The sequence below is a fragment of the Lagenorhynchus albirostris genome, chromosome 11 (genome assembly GCF_949774975.1).
Source record: "Lagenorhynchus albirostris chromosome 11, mLagAlb1.1, whole genome shotgun sequence".
NCBI classification, from domain to species: Eukaryota; Metazoa; Chordata; class Mammalia; order Artiodactyla; family Delphinidae; genus Lagenorhynchus; species Lagenorhynchus albirostris.
In genome coordinates this window covers 64635856-64662592 of record NC_083105.1, presented here as the reverse complement: position 1 = coordinate 64662592, position 26737 = coordinate 64635856, and the positions used below count along the sequence as shown (strand labels likewise).

Here is a 26737-nt window from a genome sequence, read left to right as displayed (position 1 = left end):
CTCGACCACATTTGTCCATCCAGTATCTACTAAGCGCTACTACGTAGCAGGCTCAGGGCTGGGCACTGGCCGGACAGACAGCACGTGGGATTGACCGAGTTCGCAAACAGCAGCCCACACAGGCCCCATCGGCAATGAGGCGCTCCTTCGCTTATAAGTTTTGTCCCTGAAAGTGCACATCATGCTTTGTCTTCCTCCAACAGAAGGCCCAAATGCACGAGGGGGTGGCATTTTCAGAACTCACAGCCACTGCACAGGCCACACCTGGCCCTAGTACCTACCATCTGTCCCCCACCCCAATTCTCAAAATTCACGGGCTGCCCCTACCCAACTCCTGTCTCTTTTCCCATCTGCCTCCCCAAGGATTTCCCCAACCCTTCCCAACGACCCCAGATGATGGACTTACAGAAGGACCAACTTTGCCTTGAGGACCAGCATCACCAGGGCGACCAGTGAGACCCTTTGTGTAGGAGAGAGAAGAGGATGAGTGTCAGGGCAGCCTCAGGACCGCCCAAACCTGGCAGCACAGGGGCGGAGGGACCAGGTGGGGCAGGGCATGAGGGGTCTGCTCAAAGTCAGAAGCCGAGGACAAAAGCAGCTCTGCTACTTACCCGGGCTCCAGGGAGGCCAGGCTCTCCAGGACGGCCAGGGTCACCATTGGCTCCCTTGGGACCAGCAAGACCACTGGGCCCTCGCTCTCCAGGGGCTCCCTACACAAGAGGAGGCGGGGGTCAGCAGAAAGCCATGTGACCAGTGATGTGGGGACCCCAGCCCCTGTGCCCCGACTCACCTTGGGACCTGCCAGACCATCCTGACCTGGGAACCCACGGTTGCCAGGAGCACCCTAGGGAGAAGTGGAGAGGAGAGACTGAGTTAGGGTGGCCCCTGACCCAGCCGCGGCTGCAGAGAGCCCGCCAGACCCCAGGGGGTCCATCCTACGAACCCGCCAACCATAGTTTCTGTGGTGCAGTAGCTACGGCCTGCAAGATTCTGAGCGATTAACTTCTTGGGCCTGTCCCCACCTTTCTGGGAAGGAGCTGCAACTATTTCATGCCATCCCGGGGAGCGGGAGTGGAGAGACACAAAGGAGAAGGTTTCCTATCCCCGTGGTGGTGGGTGGAGAAAAGAGAAGTAGGACGTCTAGGAGGCCACAGACTCGGCAAAGACCCAGAGCCAAAGGGACCGGGCTTGCGTCTCCAGGTCACACCCCAATGAGCGTGGGGACTCCTGGCCCACTTACTCTTTCTCCAGGGGGACCAGCGGGCCCAGCACCACCAGGCTCTCCACGGGCCCCTCTTTTGCCTTCTTCACCAGCAGGACCGGGGGCTCCTTGGGGACCAGTAGGGCCCTGAGAACCAGCACAAAAGAGAAACAGGTGGGTCTTCGCCAGGCCCTGGGGCGAGCACCAGCCTGGTGTGTGGAGGAAGTGGCTGTGACTATTGTTTCAGGGCTGGGGGACCTGGGGAAGTGAGGCCACAAAGGATCAGCGTGGGGGGGTGGGGGAGAGCAGAAGTGTCCCGGGGGAAGAGACAGAGTATAAAGTTCAAACTGGTCAAGCTGGTCAGGCCAACGATGGGAGCTGAAGCTGTAACAGCTTCTCAACCTTGTCATATCTCGTCTCCAACATGGCCTGAGACGACCCGGATTAGGGGACAGAGCTCCTGCAGAGGTGGGCAGTGGGCCAGGCGTGGTGGCCAGATACTCACCGGTTCTCCCTTGGGGCCTTGTTCGCCTTTGAAGCCAGCAATACCAGGCTCACCCTTAACAAAGGAGAAAGGCAGGTTCTCACACTCGGTTCTCTCCACGGCCCTATCCCTACCTCCCGAAACCCTTAAAGGCGCCCCACCAAAGGACATGGTGTGAGCGCAGGAAGGAGGGATGGCGGTTTTGACGCTGGGGCGCTTGGCCTCATCCTGGATCTTACCGTTTGACCTTTCGGGCCCAGAGGACCAGTTGCACCTTGAGGGCCGGGTGGACCACGGGGCCCAGGGAAGCCGGGAGCACCAGCAATGCCAGGGGCACCCTATCAGCATGAGCAGAGAGAGAGGCATCAGGAGAGGGGGCAAGGAGGGGCTGACCCCACCGGGAGGAGCCAAGTCCAAGGGCAGCACTCACAGCAGATCCTTTAGCTCCAGGAATTCCATCAGATCCAGGGTTACCCTGAAAAAGGAGACTGTCATTATAAAATAAGCAGCGAAGAGTAAACCCCAGCCATCTCCTAGCCCTCCAGGCCCCAGGGCCAGGGGCTGCAGCAGCAGCTGTCCATTCCAGGCATGACCCTGCTGGACATTTCAGGGGGAGGATGGGCGATGGAGGGAGACATGTCTCTCGAGATGGGCGGGGGGTGGCAGGCATTCAGCCAGAATGAAGGTTTCATGATTGAGACGCCACTTCCCTCACAGCTAAGCACAGAGTCAAGTGTGCCAAGGCCTCAGACCCCAGACCCTTCAGGCGAAAGAGAAACTACACTTACAGAGGCACCAGCCGGCCCGGGGGACCCAGGAGTACCAGCTTCACCGCGAGGACCCTGGGCGCCTTCAGGACCTCGAGCACCGGTGGGGCCAGCTTCACCCTGGGAAGAGATAGGGAGGGGTGGAGTGAGGGCAAGTCAGGGGGACAGAGACCTCGTGGGCCAGCAACAGCTCAGGGCAAGCCGTACACACGCACCAAAAAGCTGAGCCCTGCTCCGGAGCACCTGGGTTCCCACGTGGGCCGCCTGGCTGAGCTTGCCGCCCTGATGACTTCCGACCCCACCCACTCTACTCTCCGTCTGCCCCCTATCCGGTGACCACCAATGGCAAGCACACAGTGTCGTGCCACAGCCTGGGCGTCGTGCTCATCCCGTCAGCACTGTTCAGAAAAGCCCAAGCTGGGGGACCCTGCAGCCCAGTGTCGTGGGGATGATGGACAGGTGGCTGAGGCGGGCAGGCACCTCCACCTCCCCTTCCCTTCCTATTTTCTCTTTTACGAGGCTCTCAAACAGCTCAGCTCGGGGCATCACTGGGCTTGCATCTGGCTGATGTGTGACCCAGGCTCCGGGCCAAGCCTGTCTGAAGGGAGCCAGAAGCGAGCGGGGTCCAGCACCCCAACACTACTTTTCCCAAAATGGCCTCCGCTTTTACTTTCATTTTTTCCTGAAAGTTACAACTGGCTGCGATCTAGGCTCTCTGGACAGCGGAGCTCCTGGGGAGGACGGATGACCTGGAGGGAGGGCAGAGCCTCCTCAGGTTTCTTCTCAGAACATTCTTGCTTTACTGCTGTAATTATTATTTTCTGAAGGTCAGGCCCCCTCACCTTCCGCTGTCCCTCTTCACAATGGGTCTCCTTCACCCGGCTCCTGGGGCCTCAGACACTGTCTGGTTGCCATGGAAACCCCAGGAGGGAAAACGCAACCCGATGCCAGTGACCGCATGGAGGTTCCTTATTCATCTCCTGGCGGGCACCAGGAGAGAACTCCCAGGGACACACGCGCATTGGAATCCCTCCTGGGCCACAGGGGCCTTTCCCTGAACTGGCTGGCCTCCCACTGGCCTCTGTTAATCCTTGGAAGAACTCTATGAACACGGCTTGGGAGAGCCGAGGCCCCCAAATGAGGCAGCGGCGAGAGGGAAGCGTGGAACCGTCTCTGAGCCCATTTCCCTCCGACTCTCTTCCGGGTCTAAGTCGGCTGAGCTTTGCCTTCTTCCCCTTGGTTCCTGGTCTTCTGCTCCCTCCCAGGTCTCAGGTGTCTCCCCACCTTTTGCTGCCTGGCCCCACTCTGAAGCTGTAACTGTATCTCCAGCTTTTTATCATCCCATCTTACTCTCCCTTCCAGCTGGTGACTCTGCCAAGTGCCTGGCTTTTTCCTCGTTTTCCGTGGAGAGTGGAGGTGGGGAGGGGGTGGCGGACACGCCTCCGCAGGGAAGGGGGCGGGGAAGGGGGTCATCCAGGGGGCAGTCAGCAAGGGCTACGGGGAGAGCGGGCTTCCTGACACAACGGGCAGGACACGCACCTTGGCACCAGGAGCACCAGGGAAGCCAGGACCGCCAGCAGGACCCACGGGACCCTGGAGGAAGCAAGTGGATGGAGAGGTGAATGCCGATTCCGGGCAGACTCTCTCCAGCCTCCAGAGTGAGACCCCCCCCCGCCACGCCTCACGTGCCGTCCCACCTTTGTACCAATATTACCCTACATCCCTGTGGCCGAAAGTCCCTGGGTGAAAACTGTCCCCACTGCTAGTGTCCCCAAGCCTGGCTTCACAAGGCAAAGCAGGTTTCTGACTAAATACATGGTGAGAAGCAGGCGATTTTCACCTCCCTCTCTATCCCTCCTCAAGAAAACTACCGAAAGGGTGGCTGAGGAAAATAACCCGCTGCTTCAAAACTTGTTCAACGTGCTCTTGCAGTAATGAAAACTTATTTCTCCTCCTTTCCAGTAGAAGCCAGAGCATGGCCTGCGTACCGAGTAAACACTGCAACTTCACTGGGCTGCTGACTGGGACGCAGGCAGACCTGCCTGGGCTGAAGCGAACTTACCGGAGGCCCTGCGGGGCCAGGTTGGCCATCGTTGCCCCGAGCACCCTGCGAGCGAGAAGGAAGCAGCCACCGTCAGAGGCGCACGCACGTCCAGTCCCTCCCTGCCTCAGCCCAACCCCCATGGTACCCCAGGGCTGAGCACGAGGCTGGCAGGTCCTCCAGGGCGGCTGGGAGAACCGGGAGGGCAGCGGGCTTGTTCTCAGCTTAACAAAGCTTGGGTGATTTTCCAGCTATTTCATCATTTCTTTTTTTTTTTTTTTTTTTTTTTTTTTTTTTGCGGTACGCGGGCCTCTCACTGCTGTGGCCTCTCCCGTTGCGGAGCACAGGCTCCGGACGCGCAGGCTCAGCGGCCATGGCTCGCGGGCCCAGCCGCTCCGCGGCATGTGGGATCTTCCCAGACCGGGGCACGAACCCATGTGCCCTGCGTCGGCAGGCGGACTCTCAACCACTGCGCCACCAGGGAAGCCCTGTTTCATCGTTTCTTAAACTTCCGTTTAGACCCCAAGTATCCCTAACTTCAAGGCTGAGTTATCGTTTAAAGATTCGGTGAACTGGGCCAAAGGAGAGCGAAACAGCCAGGCATAGACCCTGACTGAGCGCCTCCTGCCTGTCACAGCAAGAAGCACTCTCCGGACTCGGGTAACCTCCCTGGTTACGGCTCGGTTAACCCCAGGATCTGCGCCCCACCATCCTCCAACCCATAAAACCACCTGCTTCTATGGAAAACAGAGACGCTGCAGGACATCTGCCAGCAGCCCAGGAAGAAGCTCTGTGATGGGGACAGGACACCGGGCAGAGCCCGAGGACCACATCTGCCCCAGGACTTCCTTCACAGGAAGGCAAGGCTGCCGGCATTTCCTCCACAGGTCTTGCCCTTTGAGGGTTTTCTCCTGGGTTTGTGGTGAGCACCCCTCGTGCCTCTCTCAAGGCCCCTCAAGGCCCAGGGGACCGTCAGGCTAGGTGGAGCTGGGCCTGGCACCTGGTCCTTGGAGGACCTCGGCCGAGCCCCGTCTGCCTCTCCTGGAAGCTGAAGAAGGATGCTTTAGGGGGAGCTCCTGTTTTAAAGAAGACTCAACTCTTCCTCCTGGCTATGGTCCATTTCTCCTGAGACTCTCCCCGTTGACATTAAACAGGGAAGAGAAGACTTAACCGAAGAAAGTGTCACGGGGAACATAAAGCCTCAGCACTGGCCAGAGCCCCTTCTGGACTAGCCTGGCCGCTTCAAGAAGCACCCACCCTCCAGGGGTCAGCCAGAGGAGAGGCCTGGGCTGGCCGTGAGTGAGGGGGAGTTGCAGTGCCGCCCGGGAGGCCAGAGCTGGGTGGGCATCCAGGGCTCCTCCTGCAGCAAGGCTGGGGAGTGGGCACCGTCTGGCCCAAGGTGGGGGGCACGTGACCACAGCAGGCAGAGGCCAACCCAGCCCAGTCTCTGGCCAGGCCTTGAACCCTGACCTGCGCTTGGAACTGCGTGACATTGTCCATCTTCTATGCCTAATCCTGTGCACACCCTGCCAGCCTGACTACCGTGGGGACAGGAATCAGTGAGAAGGAGCGAGAAGCAGGGTCTACGGTGCCTGGGAAGGAGGGAAAACAGGGATGCAGCTCATCTGTGCCCCTCACGGAGTGTGGCCACCGTGGCCCCCACAAGCCACGTCTTGACAACCTGCCGAAATCGCAGTGTTTCTCGGCAGGTCCAGCGCTCTCTAATCCCCTCACACAAAGCGACCCGGGGACAAGCCACTTCAACAGCTCTGGCTGACAAATAGGGGTCGAGGCTGCTTGGTATTTCACTGACCTGCTTTTGAGGGAAATTTCTGCCAAAACAGATACATTATCTGGAAAGCAGTAAAACCCAGTGAAGCTGATTTACTTTGGCCGGTCCTGCAAGGACCCGTGAGGAGGGGCCTCAGGGCTCGGGTGGCTGGGTGTGAAATCAACAAGAGAGCATAATCTTTCTTAAACACAGCTTTCATCGCATCACTCGCCTGACCAGGCGCCCACAAGGGCTCTCGATTGCTAAGGGATCAGAGCGAAACACCTGCACCCTCCACCATGGCAAATCTCCGTGCTCTTAACTTCCCCCATTAACAAGAGGCCACCAGAGTCTGAGGCTGCAAAGTATAGTTTGTCTTAAGCTATTGAACCGTTCGGTGCCTCGGTTTCTTCTCCTCTAAAATGGGGAGGACAATAGAATCTACCTCACAGGATATGAGGGAAGATTGGATGAGACTAAGCATCTCAGGTATTAAACAGAGGGAGTGTCCGTGAAGTGGTGGCCACTGGTATGTCATAGTGTCACCAGCGGTGCACCAATGTCAAGGATGTGAGCTGACCCTGGACTGTTAAGACTTTCCTAGGGCAGCATCTGAGCAACCAGAAAGAACAAAAAGGAGCACAGTACTCTAGCCAACTAAAGTCTGTCCATAAGTTGGAACGGGGTTGATGGGGAGCAGGTGGGGCTGTTGAGGGGATTACCTGAATAATCGAGGCGGGTTAAGGATACTCCTGCCCTTACCACCCAGCCCTCCCATGGCCCACGCCCAGTCCCCCGACTGCAGACCCAGCCTGGGAATTTGTGACGGGCACACTAGAGTGAATCCTCACGGGAGGACGATACTCTCTACACCTCGCAGGCTTGTTTTGAGGGTCAGGCAGAATAACCCTAAATGCAAATGCCTCGTAAACTTGAAAGTGCTGGACAAATGGTGGCTCTTGGTCTTGTCAATTGCTCACCGCAGCGCCAGCAGGGCCAGTCCGTCCTCTCTCACCAGGCAGGCCACGGGGACCCTGGAACACACACCAGGACAGCACAAGCATGAGTTGACTCAAGGACACTCTGCACCATCACTTAACCTGCAGGCCCTTCCTGGACACCTGAGGGGAGGGAGCGTGCAGTGCCCAGGAGGCAAAGGTGTGGATGCCCCTGACCTCACCTTCCTGATTCAGGACGCTCCTATCACACCAAAGGTTCTTCTGCCACAGCAGAGCACACAGGTGCGCCTGTGGTTACCTACTGGGAGCCCTGTTCGAGGCACATCTTGCTTCTTGCAATAGATGAGCTCCCCAAAATGTTGAAAATAAACGAAATTTGTGAAAATTGAAGCACGCCTCAAGTGTGCCAACAGGGCTATTTCAAGGAAATGTTGGTGAAACCTTGACCAAATCATCTACTTGATACATTTTGCCTTTTGCTCATAATCAGATCAATCTAAAAAACTGAGTATCTACTTTGCATAAAGGGAGCCATGGCATTTACGGTGAAGCCACCTGCCAGGCTTTAGAAGGTATCTGAAGAGTGTCTAGAGAGGCCCTCCCGGGGGGAATGCTCATATACTCACCATTGGGCCTGGAGAACCGTTCTCTCCCGGGGAACCACTCTCACCCTGGAAAAAAGAGGCAGAGGGTCAGTGACTGGGACCCCAGTGCTAGCCCCCAGACAACTCCCATGGAAGGAGCTGAAAGCTCTGGTCATCTCAGCTAGCACTGACACCCCCAAACTTTAGTTCTGTGAGGGACAATTCCCAGAGCTTTCCAGAACTGCCGTTCGTACATTAGGACGTAGGACTGGCTGTCCTAACCCAAGCTGTTCAGGTGCCCTAACTCCACTGAGCTCAGTAGCATCTCCCCATTGTCCGTCCCCCATCCCCGTGTGCTTCTTGGTCCTTACCTTCACACCTGGAGCACCAGCTTCTCCCTTAGCACCATCTAGACCTGGGTAACCCTACGGGACAAGAGAAGACATTCAATCGCACTTCTGGGGAAGCCAAATAGGAAGATTCATGTCCTCAAAAGCCTTTTTCTCCCTTGGTCAATCCCTTCCTTCCAACACCCTCAACCCATGATACTTACTCTGTGACCTTTGACACCAGGAAGGCCTGGGGTTCCTGGGAAGCCGCGAGCACCCTGCAATCCAAAGAAGAGATTCTCAGGGCACCGAGCAGAACCAGGTCAAGACTGCCCTGGGCTGCTACAGAGCCCTCAGAGCCAGGGAGCAGTGGAAGCCCAGTACTGGGACCATCTTTCAGTCAATCCCAGAATCCCCTTCACTGTGCCTCACCCCTTCTTATGCAAAGTGGGTCTGAACAACTCCCATGTAGGATCAGAGACATGGTCATCAGCATGAAGGTGTGATGTACGTGGAGACTGCTGGACCTTTAGGAGTGAGCTAACGGAACCGGGTGAGCTGGGCGGGAGGCCCAGCTAACGGAACCGGATGGGCCGGGCGGGAGGCCACTGCCTCGGCTGCAAGGAGGGAGGCTCTGGGAATGATGCTGGAGGCTGGGGAAGGTGGGGCTTTACCTGAGGACCAGGAAGGCCTCTCTCACCAGGTTTTCCAGCCTTTCCAGCTTCACCCTGAAGGGAGAGAGATGAACCTCAGCTTCCTCAGAAGACACGTTAGCACAGCCGGCACGCTCCGGAGCCCCGTCTCCCCTCCCAGCCCGCCATGCCTTTGCCCACCTGCTTCCTCATCTCCACCCCGCTCCTTCAGGTCCCAGACTTCCCCGAATGCCTTCCCTGGCTCACCGTGTCTTCTCTCACACAGCTGCCTGTGCCCTGGGCAAGCTCCTCCGTCCCCAACCCCACGGCCTCCAGCCTCCCCTGGTGGGCTCCCTGTCTCCTCTCATAGGCACTGCTGACTGGCCTAGGGCCCCCTAACCTCAGAGACTTTCACTGTCTAATGGGATTCACGAGTGCCAACTCTTGTCTCTTCCCTTCGTTTGCATCCCTTGCAGACATCCTGACTCAGGCTGAGCTTTTCCTAACTCATTTACAATTAAGATAATGTCGGGCTGTTGAGTGTTTCTTTCTTTGTTTTTCCTTCTCTACATCTTTCCCCTTGTGTTTTCCCTCTCCCTTCTCTCACTTCTCAATTTCCCTTCCAGGAGTTAATGATGTTTTAATTAGTTCCCTTCCCAGTGGGTCCAAAGCAGTCCCCAAGGCAATTGCAAGCTAAGTTGCCAGTGGAAATGTGGACAGTAGGCGGAGTCCGAGTCTCCAACAGACCAGCTCTGCCCCTCAGGTTGCCTCTCCCTTGGGTCAAGCCGAGGGTGCCTCTGTATCGCTGCCCAGCACCCCCTCTCTGGGCCCTTTCAAGTGAGGCGGCCACTTGTTTGACTCCTCAGGTGTACTCACATCGTCACCAGGTTTTCCAGGGGGGCCAGAAGGGCCGCGGGGACCCATGGGACCCTACGAACGAAATAGGAGAGTTTAAGAGATGGTTGGAGGGGGAAGACACCCAATCAGTGGACAAAATTTGGGGATTGTAGCTTTTGGAAGCTAGTTCCTCTATAAGGAAAAAATGATGGAAGAACCCTGGGACTTCCCTGGCAGTCCAGTGGTTCAGACTCCATGCTTCCAATGCAGGGGTTGCAGCTTTGCTCCCTGGTCAGGGAACTAAGATCCTGCATGTGGGCAGGCCGCGCAGCTTGGCCAAAATATTCAACCACACTCCAATTAAAAAAAAGATGGAAGAACCCACTTTGTACTGAGAGAGAGCAGATCACAGTGGGAGGCAGTGGACAGCACAGGCCAGGGGTGACCCAGAAAAAGGACTGAGATGACAGAGTCCTGGGTGGTTCTTGCCACATCTGGCTCTCTGTTCCCCCAGAGCTAAGAGGGGACATCTGGGTTTCCTTTGAGCCCTCCACCGCGGAAAGTGCTGGGCAGAGCCCGGGAGGCGACAGGATCGGGGTCGGAGCGGTACATCATTGGAAGCTCCCCCCAAGGAGGGCAGGGCCCACGGAGGTACTCACAGCAACGCCGGGTTCCCCAGGTTCACCAGGGTTGCCTTGAAATCCTTGAGGTCCCTAAAAAGTAAGGTGAGGACACCAGGTTGGCCCCCCGCAAACTGACATCAGAGAGCTTGAAAGCATCTGTGTCTCCACCTTCCAAAACGAAAGGCCCAGTACTTACGGGAGCACCAGCAGGGCCTGGAGGTCCCCGAGGTCCCATGGGGCCCTGCATTGGAACAGAAAATCAGGAGCTTTACTGGAAATGCTTCACCCACAGCCTCCAGGGTGCCACCTCCTCCCAGCCAACAGCCCAGACAAAGGACAAGGAGTTACTCTGTGAGCAGGGGGCCTGCCGTGGCCGCCCCCTCTCATTTCCCACTCCCCTCGCAACAATCTATTTTTATTTATAGGTACCATTTGGACAGAGAAGCTGGCCTTGCTTTCCCCTGGACGGCAGCCATGTTTACTAAAGTCTGAGTTTCATTTAGCCTGTGCCAAGTGGGAGCTGCAGGGCTGAGAGCTCCTGCTGGAAGTCTTGTGGATGCCGGAGAACAGTGGCTGCTGTCTGCATTCTTCAGTTCTCATTCCAAGAGCAATAGCAACTGGCCTTCTGACAGATCAGCCTATATGCCTCTCTCCATCCTCATTCTTCTTAGTCACTCCAGCGCATCATTAAAACTGGCATCCATCGCCGTTAAAACCCAAATGCTTTGGGCTAGCTAAATGGGAGGTTACGTAACTGTTGGGGAAGAGCTGCTCTAAGCAATTACCTGTGAAGTGAGGTTGTCAGAGTCCCTGGCTCTAATAAGGGCCACCTCCTGCCATGTTGGCTGCAAAGAACTGGTGTTTTTTTCTTACCATTGGTCCCTGCATTACTCCCAACTGGGCGCCACCAGCCTTCTCATCAAATCCTCCAGCCATCTGAGCAGCAAAGTTCTGCAAATAAACCCAACAACATTAAAAGCGTGGGAGGCCCTGTGCTTTTCCTACTTGGCTAGGTAAGCTATATCTGGATAGAAAATACTCTATTTAGATAAATTCTAATTGTTGGAGACTAACCTAGCCTTGATCTGAATTACTAATGATTCCTGAAAAATTGTTTTGGAAATGGATTATTAGATGACAGTGGCATAGTCATTTCCCTGGGAGATGAAGTGTTATTTGGAAGAGTATCCATTACTTGCATTTCATTTTATAAGTTTTTTAAAAAAATTCTAAAATATTAAATACGTTATTTAACATAAATTGAGAAATATAACTAAAAATATCACTTTTAAAGTTTCTTTTTTTCTTTTCCAAGACTTTAATGCCCAGCAAAAGGCTAAAATGAACAGTCTTGAAATATTTTAACAGGGGATGTAGTAGGCATCTATGAGCCATTCAAGTTTAAAAATTTAAATCATAGCAAACATCAAAATGGCAAACCTGCAAACACTGGGCAATAATATAATTTGTTGATTGGTTTGATTCCAAAAATGACTTTAGCCACACACCTTCGCTCAGTGGGGCTCTTTCATGAGAATAAATAATTGCTTGGAATGTACTTGGCAAAGATGAAGATTCAATGTCTTCCAAGGACAGCGGTCACTCTTCTTCCAGGGAACTACAAGTGCCCAGTCATCCTCTCCCCCAAGCCCCACACCCACTCCCAAGAATCAGCCACACAGTACAGATGCCAGGAAGCCAGGTAACTGAAGACTTGCTTTGCAGAAACCCAGTGAGTGAAAAAAGTCATCCATTAGCGCCACAGTCTCATGCCTACTATGTGATTCCACTAAATTATAGGCCTGGGGGAGAAGCCCATGGACAGGCTGTGTACACACTGCTGGCAGCCCTGGGAGCCAGCCAGGTGAGTGTGACTAGCAATTTAGAAGCCACGCTTCTGGAGGGACAGACTGAAGGAAGGGGACACAAGGATACTTACTCCACCAAGACCAGGGGGGCCAGGGGGGCCAGGAGGGCCAGGGGGGCCAGGGTTTCCAGGGGTCCCAGGCTCTCCATCTCTGCCACGAGGTCCAGGAGCACCCTTGGCAGAAAGAGAAAAAGGCCCCAATGAGAAGCAGTGTTTATGCAAGAACCATCTGTCTACAGGCTGCCCTTGAGGAGGTAGGTAGTCAGTCATTTGGGGATGGGGAGCTTAGAGAACCTTGGCAGTCCACAAGGGTCAGACAGCATTGTTTGTCTACTCACTTTTTCACCTTTGTCACCACGATCACCTCTGGGTCCTTGTTCACCTGCAGGTCCCTGAAAATGAAGAAAATATTGAGATGACAGCCAGACCAGGGGCCTGCAGTTCAGTAACTCAAGGAAGACACGGAGGAAGGGGTTTCTCCCTTTCTTACCTGAGGGCCAGGAGGTCCTTTGGGTCCTACAATCTGTGATAGAGAGACCCACAGGACGGCAAGTTAGAGGGAACCTCAAGGACATGACCCAGTTAGAGCAGCAGATGCAACGTGGGAGTATAATGCGTACTTACATCCTTGATGTCTCCAGGTTCTCCTTTCTGTCCCTGAAACACGAAACACTGTCAGGATTGAGCCAAGCAAGCCCACCAAGCCCCAAGCACACAACCTTGCCCAGGAGCCCTTGCATCGAGATGCCCTCTGAAACAGATCCCTGTTGATGTCTAAAGACCACAGGCTGAATGAGCACAGCACTGCTCCTAGAGAAGGAACTATAAAGGCAAAAGAAAGCTCAAAACACAACAAAAATCCTCACCTTTGGTCCTGGTTGCCCTGCAAATGGAAAAAATAGAGAAGGAAAATGTAAGATTCATGAGATGGTTACGTACAACTTCCTGTCACTTAGACACTCTTGAACGGATCAGACAAAGAAAGGGACACAACCAGGGAAGGAGGCAGCTTCCTGTTACTCCCCTGAACCCCTCTGTTGGGGTGTTAGGGTCACTGGGGTCCTGGAGTTGCTGAGGTCCCATGAGGAATGGAGATGACGCAGACTTTGTTATTCGAAAGGCAGTCAGCATGCACAAGAACGGAGCAGGGGTGGTACAAAGAGAAAAGGAAGAATTCAAGATCTAATCAGCCGTCTAGAAAGAAAGCACCCGAAACTGGGAGGTTCAGTCTCTTCTCCTCCTCACAGGATAAGAAGCCCCTCCGTAGCCCAAGCGCCGCCCCACCCCCCACCAACCTCCTCCACCCCAGAAGAAGAGTTAGGTAGTTGGAAAGGTCTTACATTTAAGCCGGATCTCCGTGAAGCAAGCACAAAAAACAGCAGAGCACAGGAGTTACAGAGGGCGTTGGAGCCAGTGCCACCCCGAGTCAATAACCCCTTCCCCTTCTGCAGCAGCGAAGCCGTAAAGGTGATCAACGCTTCACTCACACAGGTCCCCTCAGAAATGATCTGGGAATCTGGACCATCAAAGCAGCTTCCCCAAGCAGCTTTCCAGGGTGGGTGAAGTGTTAAGGAAAGGCAACTGCTCGCTTCCCTCTCAATTGTCTCCTCTACTTGAGCAGGAAGGGAAAAGTGAGGGCCACCCAAGAGGCCTAGATGTGTGTCCCCAGCCACCCTACAGGGAGTGTTCCAGAGCTGAGGAGGGGTCATCTGCACACCCGCCAGCCCTGGCTCCAGCTGGGAGTTAACAACACACCAGGGCGCAGGCACGCCGGGCTCCGTCCCAGCCCCATCTCCGCCCTTCTCCTAGGAACTTGCTTCTTAACTGGCAGTCAATGCCAACAGAGGCAAAACCAAAAGGAAACCGCCACGCGTGGTCCATATTTCAAGAAGGGGGCCTGCCCTCCCTATCTGCCCGCTGGCCAGCAGAGCTCGCTCCACACTGAAGACCTTACATCTGAGGCCTTCTACAGAGAAGCCGAGGTGTGGGTACCGGAGGAGGAGTTAGTCTGCGGTTTGGCCAGAAGGAGCACTGCATCTCCACGGTGGCGCTAGGGATCTGCAGAGGTGATTCCAGTGAGGATACCTGTGTGGAATCACCTCTGTCCTCCATGTCTCGGAAGCGTAGTGTTTGGGTGAGGAAGGACCCCTCTAGTGTGTCAGTGTCAACCTGCAAGCGAGAAATGGCCTTTCCTTTCAGCCTCAGCTGCTGGGGTCCCATGGATAACCAGCCCCTCTGCTTCGCAGAGATGGCCGGCATCCATGGCAGGGCATTTGCTGCCCTCGCAAGTAATTTATTTATGTGGAACAGGAAATAAATAAATTACGACCACTGGCAGTGGTGAGGTCAGTTGAGCAGATGGGGCAGCACTCTCCGAAGGGGGTCTCGGGGCTGAGGCAGTCTTTCATGTCTTCACAGATTATGTCGTCGCAGAGGACAGTCCCAGTGTCACAGACACAGATCCGGCAGGGCTCGGGCTTCCACACATCCTTATCGTTATACCTCTGCCCGTCCTGCACACAGCTGCCAGCCTTCTCTGCACCGGGGGTGGGGCAGGGGAAGCAGACAGCCAAGGGAAGGAGGGGGTGAGGAGTCAGAAGGGAAAAAGAGAAAGAGGTTGCAAGTCAACTCGACATAATTCAAATGCTGAAGGAGGTGGGCTCGGGCCACTCGAACACAGAGAACTTGAAAATGATTTTTCTAAGACATCATTCATTCTTCCGTGGAGTCAACAAACATTTGTTGTGTGCCTTGCACTCTGCTGTCTATTCACCAGTGGAAATCCTGAGCCAGCAGGGAAGGCGAGGGGGACTGACTATGCCTACTGTCTTCGTGCATCTAGCTAAATACAACTGACAGCTAAAATTTAGAAGGCGTGCAGAAAATTCTACCCACAAAAATTAGACTCTGCAAAAAGCCAGGCTCCCAAAGTGATGTATGGGGGTGGGGTGTGTGTGAGAGGAGGAGCTGTGACAATTAGGATCTTCTTCCATTCTTTAAATCATATCAGGATTAGGACCAATTTGGGGAGGGGCATAGGCCCAGTTAAACAATACACCTGGGACCCAAGGGTATAACAAAATGCCCTGGGAGCAAGCAGGGCCAAAGAACCCCGCCCGCTGCCGCTGCCGGTGCTGACCTCCAGCTGCAGCCCTCTCTGGAGAGACCTTGCTTCCATCTGAAGACAACAGCCCAGCTTGGAGGAAGGGGGTGTGTGGAGGGGGCTTTGAATGCCTGGTCCGGGCTAAGATTAGCCAATCCAGGCCTGGCCTCCTCCAGGAACGCAGCCCAAGAACGGCATGCACTAGTCCCTCTCCACAAGCGGCCTGCCTTCCGGAATTCGCCCTGCAAACGAAGCCTGCGCTGACAAGAGCGCTCCGGAGAGCGCCAAGCGCGGCCGAGCCCGCGCCACGTGCCGGGGAGCGCCCAGTGCTGTTTTTCTCATCAAAATCCCCAAAGCCCTGGCGACTGCGGGGGTTGAATAATAGGAAAGGGCCACAAACCAGGTGGGCGGAGAGAGAAACGGCCCTCCCCGTGCTCTTTAAGGAGACTGAAAGATAAATCTTTCTTTCTGTCTTTTTTTTTTTTTCCACTAGAAACGCTCCACCCAGCCTTTAGGCGAGATAATCACGGGGAGGGGAGGGGGGGAGAGGGAGCCTAGGGTATATACAGTTGTTGCCGGGGCGCACGCACCCCTATATATAGGTGGAGCTGTAGAAAGCGAGCTGCGGGAGAGCGACTGGAAGAACCCCCCCCCCAAACCCAAGAGGGGCCGTGAGGGAAGAGAGTAAAGTGCTGGGAGAGCGGGGTGCACCCTGAAGGCGTATCAGATTTCCCTCGGAAGAGTGGCCGGGGATGAGCGGGCGCAGGGGCGGGGCCGCAGCGCTGGGCGTGAGAGCCGTCGGGTGACTCTTTGTGGCTGTGGCTCTGGACACGGCTCGCCCACAGACACTGGGAGGGTGAAAAGTGGGATAAAATGACTGCCCCAGAAAGGAGCCAGCGCCGTAACCGGATCCCCTAGGTGTGGACGGAGGAGCCCAGCGCCACCATAATTGCTGTTCGAAACGGCTGCCGATAGCATCCCGGCGCGCCTGATCGGGTTCCCCTCATTACCGCAGCGCCACATAAGTGATTCTTTGTAGCAGGCCAATTAAAAAGTTACCTCTTTCGGGGAACTGTTTTGCTTCGCGGCCGCTTTGCGCAGGGCTGGAGCCCGGGAGGTGTCCGCGGGCGGGCACAGGGGAGCATTGTGGGAGAGGGGGTCGGGGAGTCCTGGGGAACCCACCGGACCTCGTCTCTCATGAATGCGGCTTTTCTCGAGTGCACACAGAGCCCGATTCACAGGTCTCCGCAAGGAACCAGTTTAAATAAATACGGGCAGCGTTTCAGCCCCATCTGGAAGCCATCGCTGCCAATCTCCCAACGCAAACAAGCCTCACAATGGAGGATTGAGGTCTCTCCCCTGAGCCGAGGGGCACATTCAGAGGGGAGGGCTGTGAAATGCAGATGTGGGTCAAAGACGCCGCAGCCAATAAGTTTCTCAAACTTGTGGAAAGATGGGGAGGAGGGTCGTGCCAGAGTTCTAGGTTTCTGACATTCCTGATGTCCATGCAGACTGCATCTTTCCCCACGTCACGTCTTTGGGTCCGCTGACCCAGGGTAGGGGGGTACGGAGCCGGGATGCGCCAGGGTGCAAAGTCAGCAGCGGCTCCAAAGCACTCCCCCTGGGGAGGAGGAGGATCGACTGGAAGATTTGGGCCCAAGAAACTGTGGAATTCACTACCTCCTAGGAAGGCTGCGGCGCTGAGACGCTCTGCCACTTAAGTGAGAGCCTCTAATACCAGATGGAGACTTGGGGAGTTATTTTAGAGTCACCTAGCTAATTCCACTGCGAACTGAGGCAGAGGTCAGTCAAGAAGACAGTTTTGTGAGTGTGTACATGCAAATTTAGGACAAATATATAGTCAGTCCGAGCTGGGGCCACTTATAGACGCACCGTATTCCAACAAGTACCTGGGAACGGGCCTCCAGCTTAGTGCACCATCCGACAGCCTGACCAAAATCTCCTGCCCGGGTCTCCTTGCAGCTGCACCGCGGGCCCCAGTCCCGGTCAACCACCCTAATGCATGGAAAGTCCTTCTGGGTCCGCAGCCTTCTAAACTGTATCTGCAGATAGCCTAGTGGCAGACGAGATTGCAGACAGCCTCGTCGGCAGACGGACTTTGACTTCCATTACTCCCCCTCCCCCCCGCTAAAAAATTTCCCCTGCGATTGATTTACAATTTGTAACATACAAAGACAGGGCTGGAATCCCAGCCGTCGGAAACGTGCCCAAACACGTGGGAAAAAAAATAACTTCTCTACCTAATACACTTTCCAGGCTTCATTTGTCCTAAATATAATCCCAGACAGTGAGACTTCACCAAAGGAGGCGATGGAAAGGTGCGGTTCGAACCGCCTTTGGACCAGACTGTAAAACTGCCGTCTCTAACTTCATTCGGTTGAAATTGTTATAGCAATCGACCAACCGTGTCTCCTTCCTCTGCTACACACACACACACACACACACACACACACACGCACGCACGCACGCACGCACACGCACTAGCACACACACACCTGGCAGAGCCTCGGTTATTTCCAGAAACTTTTAGAAAAGTAACTCATTGTAGTACCTGGGCGGGGGTGGGGATGTTAGGGGGGAAGACGGCGGGGAGGGGGCGCTATTTTCCTGGGCGTTTGAAAAGCACGGTCTGGTTGGAATGTTATCGCCTTTCAGATGGCCTCTCCTACGGGAAGTTTCTGTATCCTTCAGAGGCAAGGGGAAAGCCGAGATGCGAAGAGGGCTGCACTTTGCTCCTGGGCCAGCCGTGAGGGGGAGGAAACCCGCGAGAGGCGATGAGGTCGCAGAGTGTCTCTCCGAAGCCCTTCTTTGTGGCCTCGGATTTCAGCCCACCAGTTTCCGAGCATCTCCTTTGTCTAACTTCCCTTTGAACCCCCCGGCACCAACCCCTGGACACTACTGGGCCGTCAACCCCTTGGCGCTCGCTCGCTCCTTTGCTCGCGCTCTTTCTCTCCTACTTCTCCTAAGCTCGATGGGCCGCAACCTGTTTTGCTGAACTCTGAGTGCTTCGGAAAGCCAAGTTGTGTGCGTGTGCGCCTAATTATCAAAGCTGGTGGGAAAGAGCGCGCTTAAAATCTGTGCGCAAACCTCGGACCCGACGCTTTGCTTGTTTAGTATTCCTTTGCAACGCAGGGACCTGCAAATGCCTCCAACCACGACCGGCACGGAGGACGCTCGGACAGAGCCCCCGACTTGCAGAGCTCCACTCGATGAGCTTCTGCGCATCCGCAGGCTCCAGAGCGCGAGAGGGCCAGGCAAGAGGATGCGGCGGGACGGCACAGAAGGGTGGCAGGCAGGGGCTGTGGGCAACTTACGGACATCCTGGCCGTGACACCGAAGGACAGCGGCGACGAGCAGCGTCAGCAGCACCAGCGTCTGGGGAGCCCCGAGGCGGATCATGGCTTACCGCGGGGCCTGGCGGAGCCGGGCCCGGGCGGAGCGCAGCGAGGCGGCAGGAGCACGGCGTAGGTCCGGGTCTCTACCGCGCCCTCATGCAGGAGGCCCCTCGGAGCAGGAGGAGGAGGCAGGAGACCCGGCAGCCCAGCAGCGCTCTGCGTCTTCTCTGCGCCGCGGCGCCCGTTATATGCGCCCGGCTCTACTCGAGGCTGGAGAACTCGCCCAAACCGCGGGCCGCCCCCGGCCCCCCGCGGGGTTGTAACCTGAGACCCCGCCCCCGGAGCCCGCCCGGGCCCAGCCAGAGCCCGCACCTGCCCGGGCCGGACCCCCCTCTCCGCTAGCCCTGCTTCCCGCCTCCCACCCCTAGTGTGCCGAGTGGCCTGATCGGGCGGGGCGCAGAGACGGCCCCTGTACTCCCCTCCACCCGGGGCTGCGGCGCTGCCCTCTCCGACCACAGGCGGGAAGGGGGGCCTCCGGCCCCTCCCCTCGGAGTTCTGCCCGGATTGGAGGGGCGGGGGGTGTTTGCAGAGGCGCAGGCTGCGAGCCCTAGACCGTGGACGGAAAAGACTTGGGAGGGAGGAGGGGAAGCGTAGAAAGGAGCAGCGGGGGAGGGAGAGAGGGGGCCTCGCGTTGGGACCTTGGGCGGGAGGCGAGGGGAAGGGCGCAGGGGGAGCCCACGAAGTAACTGGAGCCCTAAATCTTGGAGACTGGCAAGCAGGGCCAAGTTTGGGGGCGTCGTCCCGACCTATCTTCTAGCAGCTTCTCGGGGCACCTGGCCCCTGGGCTCCCACCTGGAGGTTCAGAAGGACAGCCCCCCAACCCCTCCCTCATCCAACTATGCGATGAATGAGCCTCGTCTGGAACCTCAGCAGGCGTTGACCCGAGCCGAGCGCCAGGAAAGGGGCCGGTGTGTTACAGCACAGAGGGGGACCTGTGTGAAGGTGTGGAGGGCGGCGTCCGATCCTGGGGAGGGGTCTCGACGAGACACAGAGCACCGAGGGAGGCGAGACTAAACCGTGCGCGCGGCCGAGGTGGGGGACTGTGTAGTTCCAGGCTCAAACTCGGTGTCTGCTCTTCCTGGCCGGGGTCCGGGAGTCCCGGGGGGCGGGGCGGGGGGAGTGGGCCCTGCCGGCCGGGATTGAGCAGCTCTGGCCAGGGAGGGAGGAGGCTGCTCCAGCTGGACCGAGTTCTGTGAGCCAGAGGAGAAGCCAGAATTCCCTAGGTGGCCCCCTGGCCCTCACTTCCCACCTCATCTCACCTTCCCCGGTGAGCGCCCTTCTGGCACCTTGGCCCAAATGCCGCCTTGGAGAAGGGCTCAGCTGTGCTCGTCTCTTGGCTCCAGGTGTCTCCATTAATACCAGGGAGGAAAAGCCCCCAAGCAGGCCTTCTTCCTCTGGACGGCTTTCTATCCCTGAGGATTGTAAGCCCGCCCCCCACCCCACCAAAGAACTTTAGGCAAAAAGGCAAACTTTAATGCAACTCAGAATTTGGAGTGTGACTTAACCAGAAATCCCCTCCCCAGTGGTGGGGTTTCTGCAGCGCTTTCCTCCTTGAAGCTGAAAGAGCTTAGAAGCTGCTTCTCCACCCAGGCCTCAGTCTTCACAGGAGGCTCTGGGGTTTTCCTCCCTCTCTCCACCCCTCCTTGGGCTTTGAAGCTTCTCAGAGTAGAGCCCTGAATTCCAAGTGTGCAGAGTTTAACTTCAGCGCAAGTGTGCTGGCTCGAGAGTGAAGGAACTTGCATTGTTTAAAGAAATAACCTCCACGCTTTGTCTAGTCTGGATGGAGGTGGGTGAAGGATGAAAGCACTGGTTCCAGCTTCTCCTCTACCTGCCATGGGCCTTCCTTGGCTATTTTCCCATCCTCCTGTTCAAGACCTTGCCTTAAGCTCTGAGCCTTTCCCCAGCCCCAGCTGGGAGAAGGCCAGTCTCACCCCCTGAGGTGTCTGTCCCATGCCCTGCTTGGAGCCCTGGGTCCTATCTTCTCCACCTGGAAGGTAGAATGACCAAATCTCACACATTATTCAAGACCCCCTACGTTTACGCCCCTCTGAGAGCCTTCTCTGATATCTCTAGAATGCAATGTCTCCCTGCCTTTCTGAATCCCTCGGGCACTTATAGCCTGTATCCACGACTATATTCTAAGCTACATACTTTTCTGTGTGGTTTTCATTCCCTCCTCCCCCCGTATTCATTGGTCTTATCTTACTAATGAGCCTAGAAGCTCCTTGGGGACAAGCGCAGTCGCCTGGCACAATTTTAGGACATAGGAGGATTTAAGAAAACCCGTGTGGACTACTGCATTTAGATGCAAAATATGATTTATTTTCTGATACAAGCAATACATACTTTCTGATACAAGCAATACAATACAAGCAAATCTAGGCATTTATACAACGGACCTCAAATACAAGTGGCTATAAAAGTTCAACCAAAAAAAACAGTTTGGGTGAAAACCCTAAAATAGATGAAAAAATTGAAGCCTATTTCAAAGTGATCTGGATCAGTGGACAAAAATTATACCTGTTTCTGTTGGTAAGTTGCTCTTGATTTCATCCTCTAACTCTGTGATTCATCTTTGCAGTGAACTGTGTCTACATGTAAGAGCTCTGGAGTCTTCCCAGTAATAATGGTTCATTTGTGAATACAAAATGTAGTTCTCTACTCCCCATGGTGGGGGGGGAAGTTTTTTCATCAGAGATGAGAATTGACAAACGCAAAATAAAATTTAAATTGACAAAGACACAATAAACTATGGAAATTATTTAAATTCTAAAGTCAATTAAATACCAGTATTAATATTTTACCCATCCATGAATCCAACCATCTACAATTTAAAAACCCCTAATTTGTGACTCAGACTGGGACTGAACCTATATGTGGGAGGCAAAAAATTCACTGATTTGGAGATTACTTACCCAGCAATCTCGCTATCCAGAACATAGCCAACAAACTGTAAAGAAGGAGAGATAAACCTGTGATCTGGGGGGAGAGTAGCGCTCAGAATTCTGGGCAGCCAGAATTTGTGTTACGTGCTAAACCTTATGCATTTTATGCGTAGCAGAGTCCCTCTTATCCCGTGTCTATTAATTCATAGTTTAGAAATTGCATTAACAGATAGTCATCTGACCTCACCAATTAGATGCAGAAAAATCGAGGTAAGACAGGAGAGCAGTTGATGAAACACAGGAAGAACAGCAAGAAGGGACAATAAGACAGGAGATAGAAAAGGAACCAATAAAAAACACGGTTGCCTAGGGCCCGTAGGGTAGGGGTCAATAGTCCTAAAGCCCTCAGTAGTTCCAGGGAGTATCCTGGTTTATAGCATTTGCTGCTGTCCCTGTGGTTCATATGATGAACTTAAATGTCCAAAAAAATGTTAACTCAAGTTGAATATGGTCTCTTCGGGGAGACAGGGAAATTTGTATTCCATTTTAGAAAGGTTTCCATTAAACAGAATGAAAGTAAATGTTTGTTCACTTAATGTGGAAAGCCTTATATTCTAGCAGTGTTAAATAGATGTGAAGCACTGCAATGTCTAGAACTGTAGAAGTGGAATCAAAGAGCTGCTATTTCCCCCCACTTAGTGGAAGAACGGCATCAATGGCTAAGGATGAAGGTCCCACCTGGCCTTCATTGTTCACTTACATCTCTAAGTACGGCAGGCTTGGTAGAACAGTTAGCAATTAAACAGACACAATCAGTGTATCTACCCCAAATCAGACCAACTCAGTGAGACAGGTGGATTAAACCATTTTGTGTTGCAGAAACAAAATAACTATTTCACTATTTTTCTCTCTTTTTTACAGGGATATTAAATTTAGACTTATAGTGGACACAGCCTTATTGGGAAAGATATTTGTAGGTAAACTGTAAAGAAAAGATCGCTTTCTCTCCCTCTACACAAATCCCATTTAAAAATAGTGATAAAGTGAGGAAGGATTCACATTCCAAAGAGGTAAGCCCCAAATATGGCAGGTGGTGAATGCACGCACTTCACACAGCCAGCCACGGTGGAGGGAGAGCCGGGCCAACTCGCTCAGCGACATTCAGCTTCTGTTGGTTGGGCTCAGTTCAGACACCTTTTCAAGATGTGTTTATGTTTTCCTTTGGCATTTTTGGGGCAGAATAACAGGATCAGGACTGTCCAGGGTAGGGTTTCTAGATTCATGGCGTACATTCCATTTCATGGGAGCATAAATGTGTTACTATGTAGGCTCAGCGCAAACAGCATTAAGAATCCAACTCTGTCTCTTCGGTCCTATCCCAGCGCCATACGCGTTCAGTTTAGCACTCATACAGGACACCCACTTCTGTATGAAATGGAGATACAGTGAGGATTAAGAGACTGTCTTTGAATCTGCAGGGGAAATGAGAAAAAAAGACTGTGAAAAATGCCGCAAGCAAGGTACCCTCCTTCCTCCTAAAAAGCAAACCAAACAAAAACAGAAAGAACAGCATTCTGGAAGCCATACAGCAATCTGGGGAAGGTTTCCTAGGAGAAGTGAGTCTCCAAGGGTGGGTGGGGTTTTGAAATGTGGAGGTATAGTGAGAGGACAGGAGGCACCTATAAGAAAGTAAAGGAGGGTAGATGACCCAGAAGACATGGTAGGGGGCCCAGAGCAGTGTGGAGTCAGCCATGGGGTCCAGCGGGAATAAGACGTAGCACCAGGGATGAGATAAAGGCCAGACACAGAGGACTCCGTGAGTGCCACTAGTTGTCACTGGGTCTGGCTCAGACCTGTCTTTTTTACTTCTCATTTTTTCCTTTTCTACTTATCTCCTATTAGGTGGGCCTTTGGGGCAAAAGAAAAAGATGTCTGGGTTTTCTAAAGGCTTACTTTTTGAAGAAATAGCTGTACTTTTACACGGAAATACCTTCCCATTTCACTTTTTTTTTAAAAAAAAAACAACAAATCCCTTTCACGCAATATCTTGCATTTTCTTGAAGTACGTGGCTTTCTGGCTTAACGGAACACGTGTGTCTCTCATCAGCTCTTGCTGGTTGTGGGGTGAAGGGAAAAATACCATTGCCTCGATGCAGAGATGCTGGAGCACTCTCAGCAGAGGTTACATGTGAAGCAGTCATGGTCGTCCAGCCACATCTGTCTGCGAGAGCCAGGGAGCATTCGCTCTGGGCACTCGTCAGGCAATGGCGCAGCATGGTGGCTCCAGGGGACACCCTTCGAGGGACCGACAACCTGCCAGACATGTGAAAGTGGGTGGCTTCTATCTCCTATCTCTCTCCTTCCCTTGAACTCTTTGCACGAATATATAGCCCATACCATACCGTTGTGCCCTCATTCATTCGTTCATTCATTCATCTATCCCTCAACCATGTAGAAAAATCCTACCTGAGTCTATTCACACATCTTGAGAGCGGGGGCCGTAATTTTTACATTTACGGTTTTCCCCACAAAGTCTATCTAGCACGGTGCTGTCGCGTAGTAAGTGTTCTAAGTTCTTGCTACCGGAAGAGTGGTCCACAGAATCCACTCAATCGGGTTTGGCATCTTGCAAATGGAAATCTGGCATCCAGATAACTCCTGCGCCCATTAAGGCTGGAGAAGCGCTGGTCTAAATGTTGGTTGGAGGATAGTCATTTGCGGCCCTGACTAGTAGAGCGGGCGTTGTCTTCAGTTCCAGACAGCTGCGATCGTGCGTGCACTGCGTCTGCCGGCGTGGCAAGGAGGGGGCCTGAGTTAAGGCGTGGCAGAAAGGAGAAGTGAGTTGAGGGAGAGGGATGGACAGAGGGTTTGCCGAGGAGGAGACAGATGCAGGACTTTGGAAAGCGTGCTGCGGGGGGTGTGAGCATGTGAACATCTCCTTCTGTGGTAGGTGGGAGGTCACTCTTCTTCCATTTCTCTGATAGGAAGTGGGGTCGGTGCCAGGAAGAGATGGACCCATTCTAGAACTTGAGCCCGGAACTCCATGGAGAGAGTGTCAGGGCCGAGCTGGAGTGGAGGCTGATGTCTTACCTCTTTCCCACCAGCCCTGCCACTCAGGGTTGTGACCCGTGAACTCTTCCTGGGTGGGAATTTATCATGGAAAGCTAGGAGCTAGACTGGAGCCCCTGGACCTAGCAGGGCACATACCCCTGCCTCTCCCCCTCTCACCCCTCAAGAAAACCAGGCATCTGGAAACCGAGTTTATTCTATCCCCGTGGGTGGGGTGGACCTGCCTTCCAGGAAGTCCTTGAAAAGCTCAAGGGAATGTGTGGTAAGCTTCTGGTGGGTTCCTCTACCAAAAACAACCTCAGGAGGGAGCAGAGGACATATGTGCGCCCTTCCCCAGCCGCAAACCCAGTGAAGGCGCCTCGTCTGTCCTGCTGAGAGAGGCACCCGTCTAGGGCCCGACAGGACACCCCCCTGCTCTGCACGCCTGCACCCCACTCCAGCCTGCAGGCCAGGCCCTCTGCTGACACCCACACACTACCCCTGACACCGCCCTCCAGACTCCTGGGCTCAAAGCCAGGGACTTCTCTTTGACTGTCTCCCCTCACTCTGTCCCCCTTCCTGCCCGTTTCCCTCTCCCATGCCTCAGCTGGCATTCCTTCCACTGCATTGTGTTGAGCACCAACCCAGAAAGATCTGTTTGACATGGATCCTGTCCTTAGGGAGACCACCGGCTCAGGGGAGATAGTCACATAAAGAGGCAACCTACGAGGTCAACAGGTTGCAACATAGTGTATCGCGATGTGAGGCAGCTCGGTGCAATGCCGTACGTGGAAGCACTCTGGCCTGGCGTTTAACTGAGAATAGCTCTTCTTCGCACAGCTTTGGGTAGCGAAGGCAGCTTCGTCGTATCTGTGCCAAAGTGTTACTTCCTAATCGTTAGAATCTCCAGAGATCTGCCATCAACCCCACCTCCACATCCCCAACTGTAAGTTTCTTCCTCGGGCAGCTTAATTAAGACACCACCAGCAAGGCCCCGATGGTGGCTTTGTTCATTGTCACTTGGGGACCCTGCCCGGGAATCCTCAGCCAGTGGTACAGGAGCTCCGTTCTCATGGAAACAAGAGTAAAGAATCCCACTTACACCCTAGTTCCCTCCTATGCCAGCCCGTCAAGATGCCTGTCTGGTTTTATCCTAAAAGTTCTTAGAAAGGCACATGCCCTAACGGTCGCCCTTTCACTGCCCAGGCTAGACAAGGCAACTGCACTTCCCAGCTCTGTCCCCTTGGGCGAGTTACTCCGTTTCTCTGAACTTCATCCATAAAACAGGGATAATAGCCATTTTCTCCTGGGCTCATTGTGAGGATAAATGAAACACAGATGTGGCGCCTCGGCAGCGCACTCCACAGAGGAGGTTCAGAGCCACATTCATTATCTTCCTCCCAGCTTTCCGTGGTCCCCACCCTACGTATTTACCCTTGCCCCACTTGCCTACCATACCATAAAGAAACAATCTCACTTCTCTGTTTTTAATTTAGTCCTGTTAACATTTTTGTCTTACCCGTTATGTTTGCATGAGTTTGGATGACAACTGATAGTATCTAGGTTGGTTGTGGAAGATCCTGGGATTTGAGGTGTAGAATTGAAAGTGTTTTCATTGTTTTGAAGTCAGTAACACAAACTCGCAATTCACAAACATTGAGTATTACCTGAAAAGGAAACTTGGCGCTAGGGATACATGGACCCAATACTTGGGCACAACTTCTCCCTGAGAAGGTAGGAGAGTGGTTAACCTTCTCAATACCTAACAGTTTAAGCAAAAACATAACTGTGGAAAGGCCAAGATTTGGGGGGAAATTACCCTGTAAGTCTTTTTGATCCAGTTTGATGAGAAGCTCCAGAGGATCTAACTCAAAGATGGGAGAGCGTGGAGCGGGTTCTTCTCAGGTCACAGTAGCACCCATGCTCTACAGTTGACGGGGGGAGGCATTAGGGGCGCTGACTCTCTGGCAGTCGAAAATCGGCCTATAATTTACCCTGACCCTCTGTATCTACGGTTCCTCCACATATACAGTTCTGCCTCTGAGGATTCAACAACTGCGCATTGTGTAGTCCTGTCATATTTACTATTGAAAAAGTAATGGGTGGGGGGGAGGTTTAGTTAGCCCAGAAGCAGTGTGTGCAAGGTGAATCCAGCAATAGGATGTGGTGGCTGGGAGTGAGAAGATGAGA

At 54.0% G+C, this 26737-nt stretch overlaps 1 protein-coding gene across 1 annotated transcript in view; it reads right to left on the bottom strand.

Moving 5' to 3' along the window:
• The window catches only part of COL2A1 (collagen type II alpha 1 chain), a 30500-nt gene extending 11882 nt beyond the window's left edge, over positions 1-18618 (bottom strand). The window contains exons 1-26 of the mRNA XM_060167059.1: positions 18534-18618; positions 14425-14631; positions 12962-12978; positions 12720-12752; positions 12586-12618; positions 12434-12487; positions 12168-12269; positions 11102-11179; positions 10425-10469; positions 10265-10318; positions 9645-9698; positions 8811-8864; positions 8361-8414; positions 8179-8232; positions 7850-7894; positions 7245-7298; positions 4515-4559; positions 3992-4045; positions 2474-2572; positions 2116-2160; positions 1925-2023; positions 1707-1760; positions 1241-1348; positions 791-844; positions 612-710; positions 407-460 (exon numbers count right to left, since the gene is read on the bottom strand). Of these exons, the coding sequence (XP_060023042.1) occupies positions 407-460; positions 612-710; positions 791-844; positions 1241-1348; positions 1707-1760; positions 1925-2023; positions 2116-2160; positions 2474-2572; positions 3992-4045; positions 4515-4559; positions 7245-7298; positions 7850-7894; positions 8179-8232; positions 8361-8414; positions 8811-8864; positions 9645-9698; positions 10265-10318; positions 10425-10469; positions 11102-11179; positions 12168-12269; positions 12434-12487; positions 12586-12618; positions 12720-12752; positions 12962-12978; positions 14425-14631; positions 18534-18618 (1734 nt within the window). The remainder of the gene's footprint in view (positions 1-406; positions 461-611; positions 711-790; positions 845-1240; positions 1349-1706; positions 1761-1924; positions 2024-2115; positions 2161-2473; positions 2573-3991; positions 4046-4514; positions 4560-7244; positions 7299-7849; positions 7895-8178; positions 8233-8360; positions 8415-8810; positions 8865-9644; positions 9699-10264; positions 10319-10424; positions 10470-11101; positions 11180-12167; positions 12270-12433; positions 12488-12585; positions 12619-12719; positions 12753-12961; positions 12979-14424; positions 14632-18533) is intronic.
• Positions 18619-26737: the final 8119 nt, after the last annotated feature.